Source organism: Plectropomus leopardus, chromosome 8 (genome assembly GCF_008729295.1).
Source record: "Plectropomus leopardus isolate mb chromosome 8, YSFRI_Pleo_2.0, whole genome shotgun sequence".
NCBI lineage: Eukaryota > Metazoa > Chordata > Actinopteri > Perciformes > Serranidae > Plectropomus > Plectropomus leopardus.
Genome location: NC_056470.1, coordinates 18,451,921 through 18,469,417, shown reverse-complemented (window position 1 = coordinate 18,469,417; position 17,497 = coordinate 18,451,921). Strand labels below are relative to the sequence as shown.

The 17,497-nt window shown below is 38.7% G+C and overlaps 1 protein-coding gene across 1 annotated transcript; it reads right to left on the bottom strand.

Annotated features, from left to right (window-relative positions):
• Positions 1-6,489: 6,489 nt before the first annotated feature.
• hoxc13a (homeobox C13a) lies at positions 6,490-9,757 on the bottom strand. Its single transcript, XM_042492233.1, has 2 exons — positions 9,094-9,757; positions 6,490-6,746 (listed from the first exon to the last, which is right to left on the bottom strand). Exons 1-2 carry the CDS (start codon positions 9,755-9,757, stop codon positions 6,490-6,492), a joined length of 921 nt encoding a protein of 306 aa, XP_042348167.1.
• Between the last annotated feature and the right edge of the window lie 7,740 nt (positions 9,758-17,497).

The window sequence follows — 17,497 nt, the reverse complement described above, 5'->3', positions numbered from 1 at the left end:
CATTTTATGCTGCGATACCTTAAAGTGAGGGCTAAGAGCCCAAGTCATAAAAATAATGTGAATATATTCCAACATGCACCGATAGCCATTTCACGGATTTAAAAAGCACCCCATCATGTTCTATAATATGGCACCCTGGAAATAAATTAATATGAGTCCAAATAATAAAAATAAACAATCTGATTAAATTAATTAATTATTGATATTATGAAGGGATTAACAAAAATGTGCAGGGTTGCAGCAGCTTGCACATGCGTGCAGATTGCTGCTGGCTGCGTGCTTCAAATTTGCCAATGAAGTGTTATGTGAGAACATCAGCATTCATTTAAACATTGGTTTGGGGAACGATTTGCAAGTCAGTCGATATTTGATAGCTGCATCCGTCACTTGTGACCATGTATCCTATCTAACGCAAAGGCACAGGGCCCTAGCCTTAAATAGAAAGACAAATATCAAATGTTTAAACTGGAGAAGCTCTCAGGGATCCGTTACGGTGTCATCCTGTCCCCTGGACTCATTGCATGCACATTCTTGCATCTAGTTAGTGAGTCTCGCAATGCAGCACAACATCAATCCAATATAATATATTGTGCCTTACTCTTATGAGGAGCAATGGGGTGTCTTGGTATCACTCCTCGTGTTATTATAACAGCAACCAAAAGCAAAACAGTGCAGTGTGACGTTTACAACAAAATGGCCCGGATGGTCATCCAGTGAGTAACGTATATAGGCTTAAATCGCCACTTTACCTCGGAGAAAAGAGGCCATGTGTTTCGCCTCTTTGCCTCGCCTCTCCACGCCTCCGATCCCAGTGCTCCAGATCCGCATTTCACATTCAAACAACTGATCGTCTGTTCAGCGCATCTTAAACTCTGCGATGATGTCATGTGTGACCATGAGCTTCAGGCCTTGTTCTCTCATTAAGGAAAACTAGAATCTGCTTTTAAAAAGAACTTGGTAAACGGAGCATATAGCACTGTCAAGGTCACTGTCTAGTACACTGTCTGCTCGATATTGAAATTACCCTCCTGGAATTCACTGGTCCTGTCCAGACAGGGCAATAGTCTAAACAAAGGGCTTTTCTTCCCTTTTTCTCTCTTTGATTCTCTGCGGGCAGGTTGCCACAGTTATAGCCTTGTGCAACCCTTTTAAAGCTTCCTTCAAGGAAAACAAACCACCAAGGGAAGCCTTAAGAGCCCACAACAGTGCTAACGTTTGAGTTGAAAGCGTTGGCTGATCTTTTTCATTTGTTTACAACAGACGATACTTCAGGCGGGTTTGCTACATCTCTGAGCTCATTAAAAAAAAAACAAAAAAAAACAAACAAACAAAAAAAAAAACAACCCAAAAAAAACCCAAAACCCCATGCATTCTATTATTCAATTACTTCAAAATGTTTGTTGGGGATACCCCACATCCATCTGGAAACAATAATAATAATTTGAATTTCAAAGTCTCTATAAAAATATAACACATGAATAGCTATTCCATATGTGCGATTTTTTTGTAGATATATGCAAATTAAACATTGCAAACTAGCATTTAAAGCAAAGCCATTGCCTCATCTGATAGATACAAACATTTGAACTTGACTGTCACTTTGTATAAAGTTGTCATACTATAAACTGCCAAATTGTATAAGATAACATAAGGATATGTTATATTTTATTTTATTTTTGTGTGTGTGTGTGTGTGTGTGTGTCTGTGTGTGTGTGTGTGTGTGTGTGTGTGTGTGTGTGTGTGTGTGTAATATGTGATCAGGAAAATCAAATAATCAAATGCAAACTGCTCATCTACTATGACCATGTATTCATGATAAATAAATTATGTATACTCAAATCAAACCTGGCTCACGTCGTCAGTCAGACTGGATACAAATATTACATCGCTTTAACACAATGCGACTTTTCAAACAACAGTGTTGTCAATTGTGTAGAATGTATTAGCCGCATTATATCGTATATTATGCAAATACCTCAAAGAAAAATAAATTCATAAAGACCATTCAAGTGAACGTCAAAATTATTCAATTCACGTCATCTAATACTCATCCGACATGCTATTTCCAACTCCTCGGATATATTTCAAGGGAAGACCCATCAAATCACAAAACCGTGCATTAATTGCATTAATGCAAAATTAAACGTACACAACAAACGCAGGACAAAACATTAGACAAGTCCTATACTCGCATATGTTCAGCTGTAACTTCTGTATGTGTTGTTCCATTCTCTATCAGCAGGCCTTGAACTTTTAACAGAAAAAAATCTGCATGAAAATAATATTTGTCACCTCCATATTTCAAAAATACTGTCAAACGCAATTAAAAACTACCTATACTCAGCCAAAACAAGTCATAGCAATGAATAAACATATTCGGTTTACTACAAATAAAGTCTCCCTAAATGAGAGACAGTTGCAACACTTCCTGATATTTTCCTCTGGTCACCACCAGAGGTTATCAGCCCCCTGTCTCATGTGTCTGGCTGACAGCGGCCTGCAGCTTTGGTGCCTTCTCACACAACCAAAAGCTATGCAACTTTTTATACTTTTTACATTTTAAGGGAAAAATCAGCGGCTGGTGAAGGTGCAAAGCGTCTTAAAGATTTTAGTTTTGTTTATTCTGTTTTTTGTTTGAAAAGTTGCTGTCTGGTTTTAGTAAGTTTGCTCTGGGTCTGTCTTTGTTCGACATAATAAATGTTAATCCCGGGCGTGTATCTTATTTGATTGAGCTTACTTTAAGTAACAAGTTAAAGTAGTAAAAAATTAACTTCCACGAAATTGTGTATATTTCTTTAAATAGAATTTCAGAGTTTCTTCTACAATTGTATGTAAAACTGTTTTAAATATGCGAGTATTTCTATATTTATGCATTGTAAAATGAATTATTTCTAAAGACATTTTAAATTTAAATATTCGTGTACATTTGAAAGAAAAAAATGTCCCTTGGCTTAAACTAACAAATAATTTGCGTACTCTGCCAGTTTTGTTACATTAGGCTGTTTGAGATAGTTATGTGGCAAATCCGTTCTCATACATTTAACACCAACCGATAGACAACTTCAACAAAATGTTTTTTTTTGGTCATATTTAACATAATGAGTTAATTTATACAAATTGTATTTTAAGCAGGCATATTTTTTTCTCTAACATTAATCACCACTGCGCGCCCTTTACTTTAAAGAAAATAATGATTCAAAGATTAATTACAAAACATATTATCTATCATGTTTCTGAAAGTTGGTTTTGTCTTAAAAATGTATATTGTTTGTCATGAGCCAAACAGTCATAAAACTAAGTCCACACAGGCCTGCTGTCATAGTAGTAAGAAAACGGCCATACCTGTAATCGTTATATTGCGGGCGACGTCGTATTATCGTTTCCTCTCGCAGTGTAGACAGTATGGCTGCTTGAGGCGAATTACTGGTGTTGGTGTGAGACGTCAAAAGTCTACCTGTCCTTCGTGGTCAATAACACACACCTCATGATGAGTGCATGAGACCATTGGTGGTTCCAGAGTGCATGGGCCACAGTCACTTTTACTGGACTTCTGAAAAGAAAAAAAAAACAACACAAAAGAAAAGAGCCCAAATGTTAATGCAAAGCTCTGAGACATGGTCCGAAATGCAGGTCAGAGGATATCGGTACACTTCCCCTTTTTTATGTATTTATGGCATGTCATTAAGCCCCGGCTGTCTAGACAGGGAAATAACACCTTGTTTGCCTACAAACAAACCGCCCGCATTGGTGTCCAGCCCCCTATTTATTATTCACAATCTGCTGTGATGTCAAGGTCAAAGTGACTGCATAGTCATGGTCAAGGGTAAAATCAGGAGACCTAGAACTTTCCACAAAATCCAGGAAGCAGACAAACAAAAACTTGAAGTCTGACGACTTGGAATCTAATCAACGATCTCAGAAGATCTGATGAGCTGGAAAAAGTGACCAGAGCCCAGCCTACCACTCGCCTATAGAGAAATTAAAAAACAAAAACACCAGAAAAGGATGTTTACGGGAATAACTACAACATCAGGCACATTGGGAAAAATATGTAAGACTCAGAGGTGAATTATTTGGCCAAAGAAAAAGTCAAAACCTTATTTACTTTTATTTGCATCTAACGTGACGGACTAATCTGCGTTTATGATTACTCAGAGTAAAACTGAAATTGCAGGCTTGAAATAGACTAGTTGTTCGTATCTTAAAGTAAACCACCCTTAAATTTGTTTGTTCACATCATAGTCATGTTTAAATATAAGTTTCCCACCTATTTTCCTCTTTCTACTTCTACACCTGAGTTAGCCTGACTTGTTTACAAAATATTATGGGCTTTTTGGTTGATAACGCAGGCCGCAGGTACAAAAAAAACTTTACGGATATATTCAAACAAAATGTGTAAATAATACATGTATAAGCTGTTAACAAAACTATATCAAGAGACTTTCCGCAATGCAGCTTTGGGTGGATTTCGCGCTAAGTGTGTGTATGCGTGACCGCGCGTGTATTACTACTATTAATATGTTTAAATTATGAAAATAAGGACTTTATATTGGTGACAGAATTACAAAGTCTCCTCAAGTTGCAAAACTCACCTGTGCTTTTTACGCAATGAAAAGAAAGCAGGTAACTAATATCCAAATGCGCGCAAAACTGCAAATTTTACAATATACTATCATGTACTGTAACAGATTTACGCACGCAAACGCTTTGTCATTTTAATTTTCGCGTTAATTACGTTTATCTTAATATCTTAAGCACATTCAACTAAATCTAGTGTGGGCAAATTCCTTAAATACACTGGAGGGTGACGGGAAGGTGAAGTGTCCGCTGAACTCTTACAGGTTAGAGGTTATCATATTACTATTATTAGAGCAACAATAACTAATTTGTGCCTATGGAATATGAAAAGATCTTAAAATAGCATTTTGGCCATCCAGTAAATGTTTCTGTGAGAGCTGACGCATAAATCGCTTTTAAATTGCCTTTTGGGTTGTTTCCGATGATCCTGAAATTGAACTTGTGCCAGTTAACAGGTAAAAACAGTGGGCATTCACTCTGATTAAAAATGCGCAAGGAGTTGGAGGGCAGGGCGGGATATATTTGGGCTGAGTTTCTCTCACCCGTCGAGTGTTTCTGTAAATTGATCAATTTGAAAGATCAGATCCTGCAAGAATAATATACAATGCCTATGTAGAATAAAATGAGTCTAAATGTCTCGCTTCATGTTGTATTGTTCTTAGTTAGCAAGAGTGCGAAATGCGCCTTGCTGTTCACTAACCATGCGTAATCGCTGCATCCTCTCCTGTTGCCATTACTAAGACTCCAGGATGCCCAATAAGTCTTAATCAAGCACTTTGCAACATAAAATCCTCACTCGCCCATCGGCTGCTGATGTTATGGACTCAAGTTGAAGAGCAAAGACGACAGCGGTCAGAGCCTCTGCTGCTTAATGACACCAGTGTAACTTGAAACGAAAGGAAATGCTGCAAGTAGGGTGGTTGATTGACTTGAATATTTAAGCATTTTCATAATCATCATTTATTTATGAAACACGTTACCAGTACGTAATTCAACACCACAATACAGTTCACATACTGCACGAAAAGTAGAAATTACAGGCTTCGTACAAAGCGTGTGATCAGCTGCAATGCTACGCTAACAAAGACAAAATAAAAATTAAAACGATTGTGCATTTATGTGTAATACTCACTGACTTTTAATGGTTTACAATCATTCCAGTTGCATGACAGAATCCTTCACTGACAAAGGAAAACATACAGATCTTGGGATATTCCAGCTTACAGTTCCGCCATACTAGATAATATGAATTAAATAAAAAGGCATTGCACTATACAGATTAACAACACAGGAGCCTTTGTTTAACCCCTGGTTTAAGAGAACATTTCCCACACAGAGGAACATAGCTTTTGAAATTCTGAAGGAATATTTAAAAAAAAGAAAGAAAGAATTCTTTCTCTCCGAAGTCCTCTTTGTGAGCTTTTTGAAGAAGTCTCAAGCTCAGCGTGTCATTATGCCACAAATTATGTCCATGTGACGATTATCTTTCTAAAATGACATCAATCAGTCTCCTTTGTTTTGATCTGCTCGGTGTGAAGTCTCAGAAATGTCATCAGTCCTTATGAGATTTGGCTTGGAAAAAAAACCACGCAATACTTGTCTTTGAAATACAGATATCGTTTTAAATATTATATATTTATATATGTACATTCATATAAAACAAATGTGAAGTGAATTTTCAATATTTTCACAGTTTTTAGAGCATTATCTCTAACTTGAAAACAAGGGGCTTGGTGGCATGGTCGATGGAAATGATGGAACTTAAATAAAAAGAACAAAACAAAACAAAAAAAAAACAAAAACGATCTGCCAAAATGTTCTTCAGCCACGAATTTTTGATGCAAGAGGTAAATAGATGGCATGGTGTGTTGGAAGGTATGAGTTGCAGTTTCAAGGAGGGCGCTCATCTCATCAAGTGGTGTGCATGTGATTGCTCTTGGATTTACTGACAAATTTCTTCTCCTTGACTCGCCGGTTTTGGAACCAGATGGTCACTTGACGCTCTGAGAGGTTGGTGGCGGCCGAGATGCGCCTTCTCTTGTCTTTGGTGATGAACTTGCTGGCTGCATATTCTTTCTCCAGCTCCTTAAGCTGGATTTTGGTGTAAGGGACACGTTTTTTACGCCCACGGCGGTAGCTGCTGACCTCAGGCTGCAGTGGCACAACATCTAAAGGAAAAGGAAGGGAAATTGCCAGGAAAATGTTAGCGCACAAACACCCACAATGTTTCACTTAAAAAAAAATCAGAAGCAACTTTGGTTGACAAGACTGATGTGTTTCTGAAGCATGCTGGGAAATGTTTAGATTTAATTACTGAATTAATCTGTAAGAGAAAAATAAAAGTATTTTTAATAATTTTATTTTCAAGGTAAAAATCCTGCTTTTTCTCTGATCGCGTGTGTGTGTGCGTGCGTGCGTGCATGCATGCATGCGTGTGTGTGTGTTGTATGTTTGTGCGTGCTGTCTGCAAGCATGGGAGGGATGGAGGGACACACAACAGCAAATGCATTGCGGTCAAGATCTCAGGTGTACTGCACCTGACATGCAGGGACGCAAATATAAAATAGTCTAAGAGAGTTCACTAATGTAAAATCCACTCCGTTTGTGCTCCATAGTGATAAGTCATCCTCTGTTTCTGTAAATGAACAATCATTATCAAGTTACAGCCTCTACAATTGTGCATTGTTTTCTATGGCAAGTGATCGATGTTTATTCTGAGGCTGCATGTCGATACTTAATCTCCTGGTTGACAATCTACTAAACTACACAACCCTGTTAAGGGTATCTTGGATAAATCTCTCGTATAGATGTTTAATTGAACTGCGGGGTGCGAGTGTGTAGGTATAAACTGCAGTAAGTGCAATGTGGGTGCAATACGCCGGTCAGTGCCTGATTAGAAAATAAAAATTACAATTTGCCAACCAAAACTTTAAGTTTTTATTAGGCTAATCATAAGGGTTAAAAATTTAAGTAAATGGTCAGATTTTATATGCACTTGTCTGAACTTTCCTTAAGAGTGTACACACTTCTAAATGTTTCTAGAAGCCCAAAAACCTTTAATGGACACCTTATATGTCCAGGTAAGAAAAGTTCTAGGATTACACCCTTTCGCCAAAACTGGAGCTGGGTGCAAGGCAGCCAATGAGAAACATGACAGAACACGTATGGCAATACCTTGAGAAATAGTGGCAAGCTGTGAGACATTGAGCTTTGTGCCCTCCTGTCAATTTACAGTCAAGAGTTATGGATATTTCCCAAATGTTAAGAACCATCCCAATTTAGTCAAATGGGTATTCTAACATTATCTTTATTATATCTTTATTGTTTTAACATTTAAAGTATGAGTTGGGTGTGTGTGAGTGGAATTCGTTGTTTTTGTATCTTTTTTATTTAAAAAAAAAAGTTTTACGTGCCTATGTGCGTCAGCTTGTGGTGTGTGTATATGGTGTGTCTGTGAAGCGAGACAGAAAGACATGGACAGCGCGCTCCCGTGTTTTTAGTGCATGTGTGCGCGCGCATTTGACTGCGTGCCCGTGCTTGCGTGGCTTGCTCTTGTATATTTTCATTATAAAAAAAGGGGGGCAAATGTCGCGCGAGCGGTTCAGTCGAGGTCTGAGAAGTTTCCCATCTGATATTAAAATACCTACAGATTTCGAATAGATAACAAAGCATTGTGATAAAAGAAGCAGTCCCGTAAACACTCTGTAAACTACATACTGCTCGGGCCCCTGTGTCCACTATCAGATATCTTGCATGTATGGAAAAGCAAAAGGCGAGCCTGAATTATAATGTGAAGTGGTCAGTGGTTGTGAAAGATTTGTGAAACATGATGCAGAGTCTGTGTGCAAAGCAACTGTTGGATTAATTAATCCTGATATATGCAGGGGATTGTGGACACATTGCAGGGATTTATTGTACCATCCAAACACAGCAGGCTAGCTCCGTCACTATATTATCAAACAGGGGCAAAGGTATGCAGTGGTGTGGCTTCCTATTCTACGTGACCGAAACTTAACATTCATCATATGACTTCACATGGAAAAAAACAAAACAAAACTACAAACTGTCGAAAGCAAATACTGCTTCTGAATTTGTATTAACCATTTAAGGGGCTATGCAACTACAAATCCCCATGTACTCAAAAATCTGATTTTTACGCATACTTCTAGGGAAACATACGGATTTGTTTAATGTCAAACTGAGAAATATTTCTCCCTAAACTCGCAGAGTCCATAAAGGATATATGATAACTGACATAAGGCTTGACATCTGTATGTTTGTTTAGCACATTTAGAGTTTCACTTGACTTCTCTGTAAGTTGATATTGGCACTTTAACACAATAAAATACATAAACTAAGCAATAACATCTCAGCAGAGTAAAAATATCTGACTACATTTAAATAGCTTTCTTTATGTGGTGACACAGGTATTAAAAGCCTACAAGCCGCTGGACTAACATATGAATTACAAGCTGGAGACAGCTTTTAAAAAAAGACATATTATTTTTTACATACCTGGAAAAGGTGATTTCCAAAGATGAGATGACTGCGTTTGTTCTTTGGAGCAGTACACCTGCCCATCCCAGCCATTGGAGAGAGCCCAGTGCTGGTAGCCCTCCATGGGGATCAAGGCGTCGTGCCTCGGTTCGGGATGGGCACTGATACTGGGCACCACGGACACGTCGAGATATCCAGGGACAGCCTGATACGAGCTAGCGAAACTCGGGTAGAAGGCAAACTCTTTCGCCCTCGTAGACAGTTCTTCCGTGGGCAGCGCTGTGCTGGGCTCGGCATATTTCTCTGCGGGATGGTACGAGCAGGGCTTCTGCTGCAAGTTCACGTTGTGCGAATGAGATAATCTACAGCCGTAATACGGGTTTCCAAAGGGATAACCGTAGCTCAAAGATGCGCTGGATGATGTCTGAGGAGCGGGACACTGCCGGCCGGTGTCTGGAGAGGAAATATCCGAGTAGACGGAGCCCTGGTGGGTCGCTATGGTGCCAGAGTGTCGTCCCAGCGCGGGGTGCGACATCAGGTCCCTGCAGTGGGTCGCAGGGCAATTACCGCTCAGTCCCTCCATTGTTTGGCTTTTATTCTGGTTGTTTTCATTCGGGCTTTTTTCATAAACGTACATCAAGGTGTCCGCCCAGCGTGGATGCAGAACCAGCGAAGTCGTCATATCAGGGGCTGCCGATGCTTTTTAAAAGTCGACTACTCCAAGACGGACACCTCATTTCCAACTACATTTTACACCAAGCGCATGCGCACACGAGACCCTCGTGTGTCCACTTCATTAAGAATCTGGCACGTGATACGCTAACAAGTCCTACGAGATTGGGCTTGTGAGTTGGGGCAGAGCAGCCCTTTAAAGACCCACTGCCTCACATGTCATAGTTTTTTCCTGCAGAACACCGAGTCATATCATTGGCTTAAATCACCGAGACCCACACCCTTAAAGGGGAGTTTGGATACTTCCAACATTGGGGCAAACGAAAACAATCTGTGAAATTTGGCCGACTGCAGGGCTGCCAGAGAATATAATGATACATGTCACAGTTGAAACATTGAAAAATAAAAAATATATATAAAGATTAAAATTAAATGTTGAAATCATGTACATTTATTCCTGAGGCATGGGTGAGCAAACTTTGTGTTTCACTCGGTGAAAGATGCGGCTGAGATTTAGTTTGATTATTAAATGCAATAAATAAAAATGATTTAAGGAGGAATCCCTGGTCTGCAGTCAATTTAATGTCCACTACATAACAAAGTATTACGCATTAAAAAAATACAGTGCTGTCAAAGCAAATATGTCTCCGTCTAATCTTATCAACACTGCTTCTCTGAAGGACGCATTTCCTTTAAACCCGTATACAGCTGCCACTGGGTCACCTATTACCATGCTGAGATGAGATTGTGTGCCTAGTTGTGGATTAATACTGTTCTGGCGGGGCATTATAATTACGTTTACTATTAATGTTGCTTTCTAGACGTTAATATTGGAGTCTGAATATTATAAATTTGGCAAGACGAGTTTTAATTTAAAAAAAAATTAAAAGTCAGGTTTAAAAAAAAAAAAAACACACACTTTGGTGTCTACAGGGTGCGTGCGCGTGTGTGGTAGAACCAGAACTAGTCTTGGCAAAGTTGGGTGTTGCATGTTGCACCTCAGTATAAACAGCTACAGGACGAGGTGAAATCTCTGCAGGTAAGATACCGTCATTGCAAATGACTTTTCACTACAGGATGCATCTTTCATTTGAATATATAATCATAAGTAATAATAAGTATTTGCCTACAATTAATGATACACTATTGTAGTTTACACACACTATTCCCGCAATATGTATGGACAAAGAGGTTGAGTCGATTGGGCCTAAACGATTTTTAAACGATAATGTCACTATACTAAAATGACCGTTAAACGAGTTCATGTGATGTTTCTGTTTGACTGAGAGCTCTTCTTTCATAACATACAAGTGATGCTGACGTTTCCGGGCGAAACTAAGAACAAGGGGACGCTTTCAGCTGTGTTCACAGACCATATTCAATAAGATGGCAGATATGCAGACCGATTTCCCCCAGAAACTCTCCCGTCACTATTTTACACGCATCCTTCTTTAGATTTGAAGAACTAGTCGCTAAATACAAAACAGGCCCTTAAATCGCAACATGTAAATCATCTGCTCCTCTCATCTTCTGTAAAAATGCGTCTGGGTTAATATTTAAAACGTAACTGTAATTTAGAGTTTGAAATATTACCAATGGGATAGGCCCGCAAAGTGTTCATAAAACAGACCTTTTGTGATGCCTATCCCATGACTCACTCATAAAGAAGGCTACAGGCTGCCCTACGAAGGGTGCCTAGTTTATCAACATTTTTGCACTGCTGAGTTGTCTTGGGAATAATCAGCCCACCATCGAGTATTTGTATACTACGGAAGCCAAATCCCCTGTCCTTCCTCGGACAGAGACTATTCTTTTGTCTCAAGGAAATTACAACTAAAGAAGTGCTCATCCAAACGGCAGCTGCACGGAAGTCCAAGGTCAAGGTAAAAAAAACGCAGACAAACAGGGTCGTAATCAGAGTCTAGACAGACAAGAATGAACTTCACACTAGAGTATGCATGCAAACTAGCTGTTATTTAGAGAGCCTTACTCGAAAATATTTGCTGTGTGTGAAGAGAGAGAACTCCAAATAATCCCTCTTGTGTGTATGTTTTTTTCCAAGGATCAGGAATTTGACAGCTTTTGCGCTGCAGGAAACCGGTTCCCTCCAAACTAACATTTTCCAGGAAAGCTCAGCCTGCAGAAGATCACGTCTTTTTTTTTTTTTTTTTTTTTTTTTGCATTTTATGGACGATAGTATTATTTTTTGTGCTACTATTTTTTTTAATCTCAGTGCATTTTGTTTTCAGCCAGCCTAACTTCCACATTATGTGTAAATGTTTGTAGACTATAATAGTTTCCCCGAGGGATACACGGATGATGTAGCGTTGGTCAAACAGGCGGCAAAGTCTCAGAGAAAAAAAAAAGTAGTTGTTAAATTTTCAGTAAAAAAAGCTATGATTTGATTAAGTAACACTTTCTGTTGTAATAATCATAAATCCCACGTCAAGCTTTAATCTGGTTTTATGCAAAACTGACAATGACAAAACAGATTTTTAAATATTCTTTTAATTAATATTTCAGGTGAAAAACACCAAATTTGAATCTTGAATAAAGGGGAAAGTAGAGGATTTATTAATAAGGTATTTTCTTTTCTTCGAGCTAGGAAGAGCTAGTACAATTACTGTATTGTTATGGTGACAGCAAATAAATGATTAGCCCAATATTAAATATTTAAGCGTCTGGCGCATTTCCACTGCAGCATAATGCAATACACTAAGACACCAGAGGCCCACTCTTAAACCACATAGTGACGATACTGCAGCCAGTATGCAATACACGCCATGCACAAAATTATTCACAATCAACTCTAAAAGATATCAAACTTCAATTTTTAACTTTTATTTGCATTATATTTCACAAATAATGGACAGGTTGTAAATATACAGGTGGAGTCTTCAAGGATCAGAACTGAGTTATTTTCTTGTTTTTTGTTTTTTTTTTTTAAACTTTAAGCATGTGTAAGTTTCACATTGCGGGACTGTATCACATTTGATGTTATTACCAAAACCACCTTTCAAATTCATATTTAGAAATAAATAATTTAGCCACGAATATGGACTAGGACAGCTAATTGATTTGAAAGTTGATATTTTTTCACCCATAATCCACCCTGAACTTTTACTTTATGCGGCGGAGATGCTATTGGTAACATTGGATATTGTCTATATGCACATTAAATTTTAATTCAGGTTGTGAAATGCATTCTGAAATGGCATTAATTATGAGGGTTTAAATTTCTATTTAGTCACCATAGACTGCCAAAATTCTTACAACTCGGCCAGCAATAAGTAGCAATGTGCGAAAGGACATGTAATAATAATAGTCGTTTGCCTGTCAGTATTATTTAACCAAATTCCGACACCAATGTCCAACACTGCTGAGTAAAATGCTAAATCTGTAACCATGCGTCATTGAGACAACAGCAGATGCGCCATCACAAACTAAAAGGCGTTATATAATATAAAACTCCTGCGGTGTCCGTTTTAATGCATATGAAGTGTTTAAAACTTTAAAGTGGTGTTTGGTTTTTAGTAATCTGCATACAGTTTGTTGTGGAACTTCGCCGAATACAGCGCAACAAAATGCAAATATTTGTCCACTTGCAATTTTAAGAATATATTTCTTTAAAAGCGTAAAATAATCTGCCAGGATGAGTGAACTATTTCTTCTAGGCTGCGGTTTCACTTATTTCAGGAACTGTTAATTGAAACGACTATCAATACCTTGACAACCAGCCATGATGTGCTGCTGTAAATATCTTGACAACCAGACATCATGTCCTTCCAGACAGGCCCTGTCAGACAGAGAGCCCGTCTGATGCGGGCATTTGTGGGGGAGGGGAGAGCATCCATCCCCATACAAATGCTGCCTACCTGCGGCTTCCGCTCTCAGGAACTGACTGCATGTGCACATGACTGAGCCAATGGATCTTATGCACGCAGAATACGCCCTTAAATACATAACGTATATGTAGCATGTGTTACTTCAACCCTACAGTGCCATGCTATAATAATCAATCAATAACCGTATCTCTCTTATCCAGGTAATAACTCCAAAAACTCAAAAGGAAACAAGTGAAATTATCACTATTTCAGTTTCCTTTACCTTGATTGGGGGGGATGCCACATGTCTGCAGTGCAGTCCCTCCATCAAAATGACTCCGAGTCTCTTTCACGCATGTATCAAAAGGTTAGACGACGAGATAACGTCAGTAAAAAGCAGTACAATTACTTGTCAAACATTATCTCACCGGTCTTGGAAATGTTGCAAATCCTTGAGCATAAAAAGTCTTTGAAGAGGTGATGTAGCGATCCAAGAATGTGTTGACAGCTTGCAGGTAGAGTCTGCGCCATGCATGCTGAAAATCAGGTTGCGTTTATGTTTACGAGTTTCCAGCCAGCTTCAGGCTTAGCTCTAAGATAAAAAACATTTTTGTAATCAAAGTAAAGCAAGTGGTAAATTCACTTAAAAGTGGACTACCTCAACCCAAAATAACCCAACAGATTCGCACACTATAATAACATTAAGGCCAATAGTCGTGGTGCATTTTCCAAATGAGAACTCGGAGATTTTAGTAAATGAACATGTCAAACTCAGTGGGATTAACTTTAGACCTATTAAATGTCTTTACTAATTGAATGGGCAAAATCTGACTGTAGTGCATAAATCTCATAGTAAATCAAGACTGGAACTCATTTGGAAGTTGCGCGTGTGACTCACGAGCGCCTGGTCTGGTGCATCACATGTATTCTGCATTATGCTCTGCCTTAATGCAACATTTGCCTCTGCAAAATAGTGAATGCTTTCTTACTTTCAGTAACTCATACATGTTGCCGCTTTGCATGTCCTCTGTGTGTGTGTGTGTGTGTGTGTGTGTGTGTGTGTGTGTGTGTGAGAGAGAGAGAGAGAGAGAGAGAGAGAGAGAGAGAGATCGGGCTGTTGTTCAGGAGGCAGGAGAGCAGAGCAGTCCACTGTCATGAAAACATTCCAACAAAACTAAAACAGCATCTCAATCTGGTGTTTTCCCGTTCAGGCTGGTTTTAATTTACGATCAAAAATGTTCATAATCGCATAAGCCAAGACCACTGGACTTCTGTGCCAACTGCCAGGGCGCAGAAAGGGCCGTGATTCTGTCAAGAAAATGCTAAACTAAAATACATAACTGGGGCAGAACAGAGTTGGTGCGTGACAAACCGAATGAAATGGATACAAGAGAGAAACGTTTAAAAGCAACCGTTAACATGCGTAAATAGATTGCTATGGAGTATTTTGTTTCCATTTCAGCTCGCACCAAGATTCACACATTCCTAGTCGCATTTCTCACAGGATCTTGCTGCACATTTTAAAATGCAGGTCTGAAACTAGCATGCAACATGAATTCTATCAGACATTAGCTGCGGATCCTTTAAGTTTATAAAAACATACATCTATTGCAACAACTGTATAAATTTGTGTCACTGGGAGGAAGCCATGTTTGCAAAGCAAACTGAAATTAGCTTAAGTACTCGTGAAACGACGTACAGTGAAGAAAAAGTGTCGAGTTTAGGCCATATAGAGGTTTGGGGGGGGTGCAGCCCCCCCCTTACACTCACTTTACCCACCAACACCTTCTTATATGTGACACAGACTCGTCTTAATCTTAAAGACGTTGACAGATGTACATTGCAGCACATCTATCAGAGAAGAGGCTTTAAAATCAGATATTAGTGCTTTTCTGAAACCCAGTAGATTTCCGTTCATGTTGGTGGATGGTTTTAATCACCACGAGGTAAATCCATCTATTTATTTGCCACTGATAATATAAATGTTTGTCTAGTTGTTGTCGGCTTTTGCTAAACCACGCATGAAAAAAATCTATGTACGCCACAATTTAAGCCTGATTTACATCCGATCTGACTCGTTTAACCTCATCCAGAGCAGGTAAAGTAGGATGGAGATGGCTGTGGTTTAACCGCAAAATAAAGCAGGCCAGGCGGAGCCGCGCCCAGAGGACAGAGGGCAGGCTGGCAGACCACCGCTACAGTCTGGCCAAAGTGGATTTACAAAATACAACACGGGCTTTACATCCTTTGTATTCAATGTACTTATCATATTGTTACTAAAACGTCAGTGGTACATTAGTTGACGCCGACTGCAGTGTTTAGGCTACCAAATTAGAGAGGAAGGTATCTTTGCGCGTCATTTATGCAACACAGAATACTTTCATAATGTCGACAAAAGCGTCAACTGCAATTACATTAGTATGAAAAACAAAAACGGTGTACTGGCGAGCATTTAAGCCACAGAAATTTGCAGAATGACATACAATTTAGAAAACAGGCAACATAAGCATGATTACATAAATAGATACAAACATCTGGACGTTTTCAAACGCTGGTAATTACATTTTCTTACTTTCCTACATTTTTACAATAACAGTCTACAACTTTAGACAATAAAGTGTTTTTTTGTATCCTAATATGGACAAAGTTGTAAATGCGCGGCGCCATGAGATAATACGCATCTGTTATGCACAAATACCAGAGGAGAGTGGTTTGGGAAGATAAACATTTAATTTAACATCTCGACCAAAGGTGCTTCTTTTAGGATAGATTTAATGTTAATAATATCATACCGACAATTATCAAGTCATGTCTCAAAAATATTGTAGGACTGAGCCTGTCCTGTCCTGTCTTAAATCTTAATATGATTTATAAACAAATTCTTTTTTGTTTTTGTTTGATGTGGTCAATAATTTAGTATATATCGCCGTCTACAGTTAGTGCTGCAGCTTAATTTCCCTGCAGCGGTCTGGCTGGAAAGCCGGTGAGAAAGCAGACAAAATAAATCCACAGTTTGACGCGTCTCGTCGGAAGTCCAAGTTCAAGTTAAGAGAGGCGGTCACTCCATCCCAGACAGCAAAACAAAAGACACACACGTTCATCATTAATCATCTCACTTCTCTCACGGAATAAAGCGCTTTAAACTTTCAGAGCATATTTCAGACTTGATGCAGGCAAGCCCAAAGCACCAACATAGGCACAAGCTCATTTTTTAAAATGTTTTATGCTTTGGTGTGCTCTCCAAAATAATCTTTGTTGAACTATACAGCTGATGACGATTTATTTCTAGAAATAGTTTTGAAAACTGCGAGTTCTTTTAGGCTTAATGTATAGATTTAAATTGTGATTATAAAATTACTAACAATTGATTAAACCGGGCCATTTAGGCAATATGATGTTTTTTAAAGATTGCCTCATTTTCAATAGGCAGCTTTAGGCAAACTGTGCTGCAGTGCCAGGAGGAAACTAAGTCCCCTGGAAATGGAAATCTGTATCAAAATAATTTTCTTCAAGGGTGTCTTCCTAAATCTCGAGGTTTGCCTTATTGGGCAATATTTCCTCGCCACTTAATGTGCATGCCAGCCTGTAACACCATGCGGCTTTCAAAACGTTGACTAATAGAAAATGTGTCAAAATGCTGAGGACACGCGCTCTGAATGTTTGTGAGCTTAACACGCAGCTGTAACGTTTACTGAGAAACTCTTTAACTAATACTGTTAAATAAAAACTATTCTGGAACGTAAACAATAATCTGCATATATAAAAGGGCAAACTCTTCCGTTTTTATTTTTACCGAAGAGGCGATTAAGACAAAACATGAACGAACTTACATGCAGTTCAAGCACTGCAGATTTTTTTTCGATCATATATGTTTCTTTCTCTGTGGTCATTAAAACAGAAATGACAACATTTTGTTCCGCAAATCA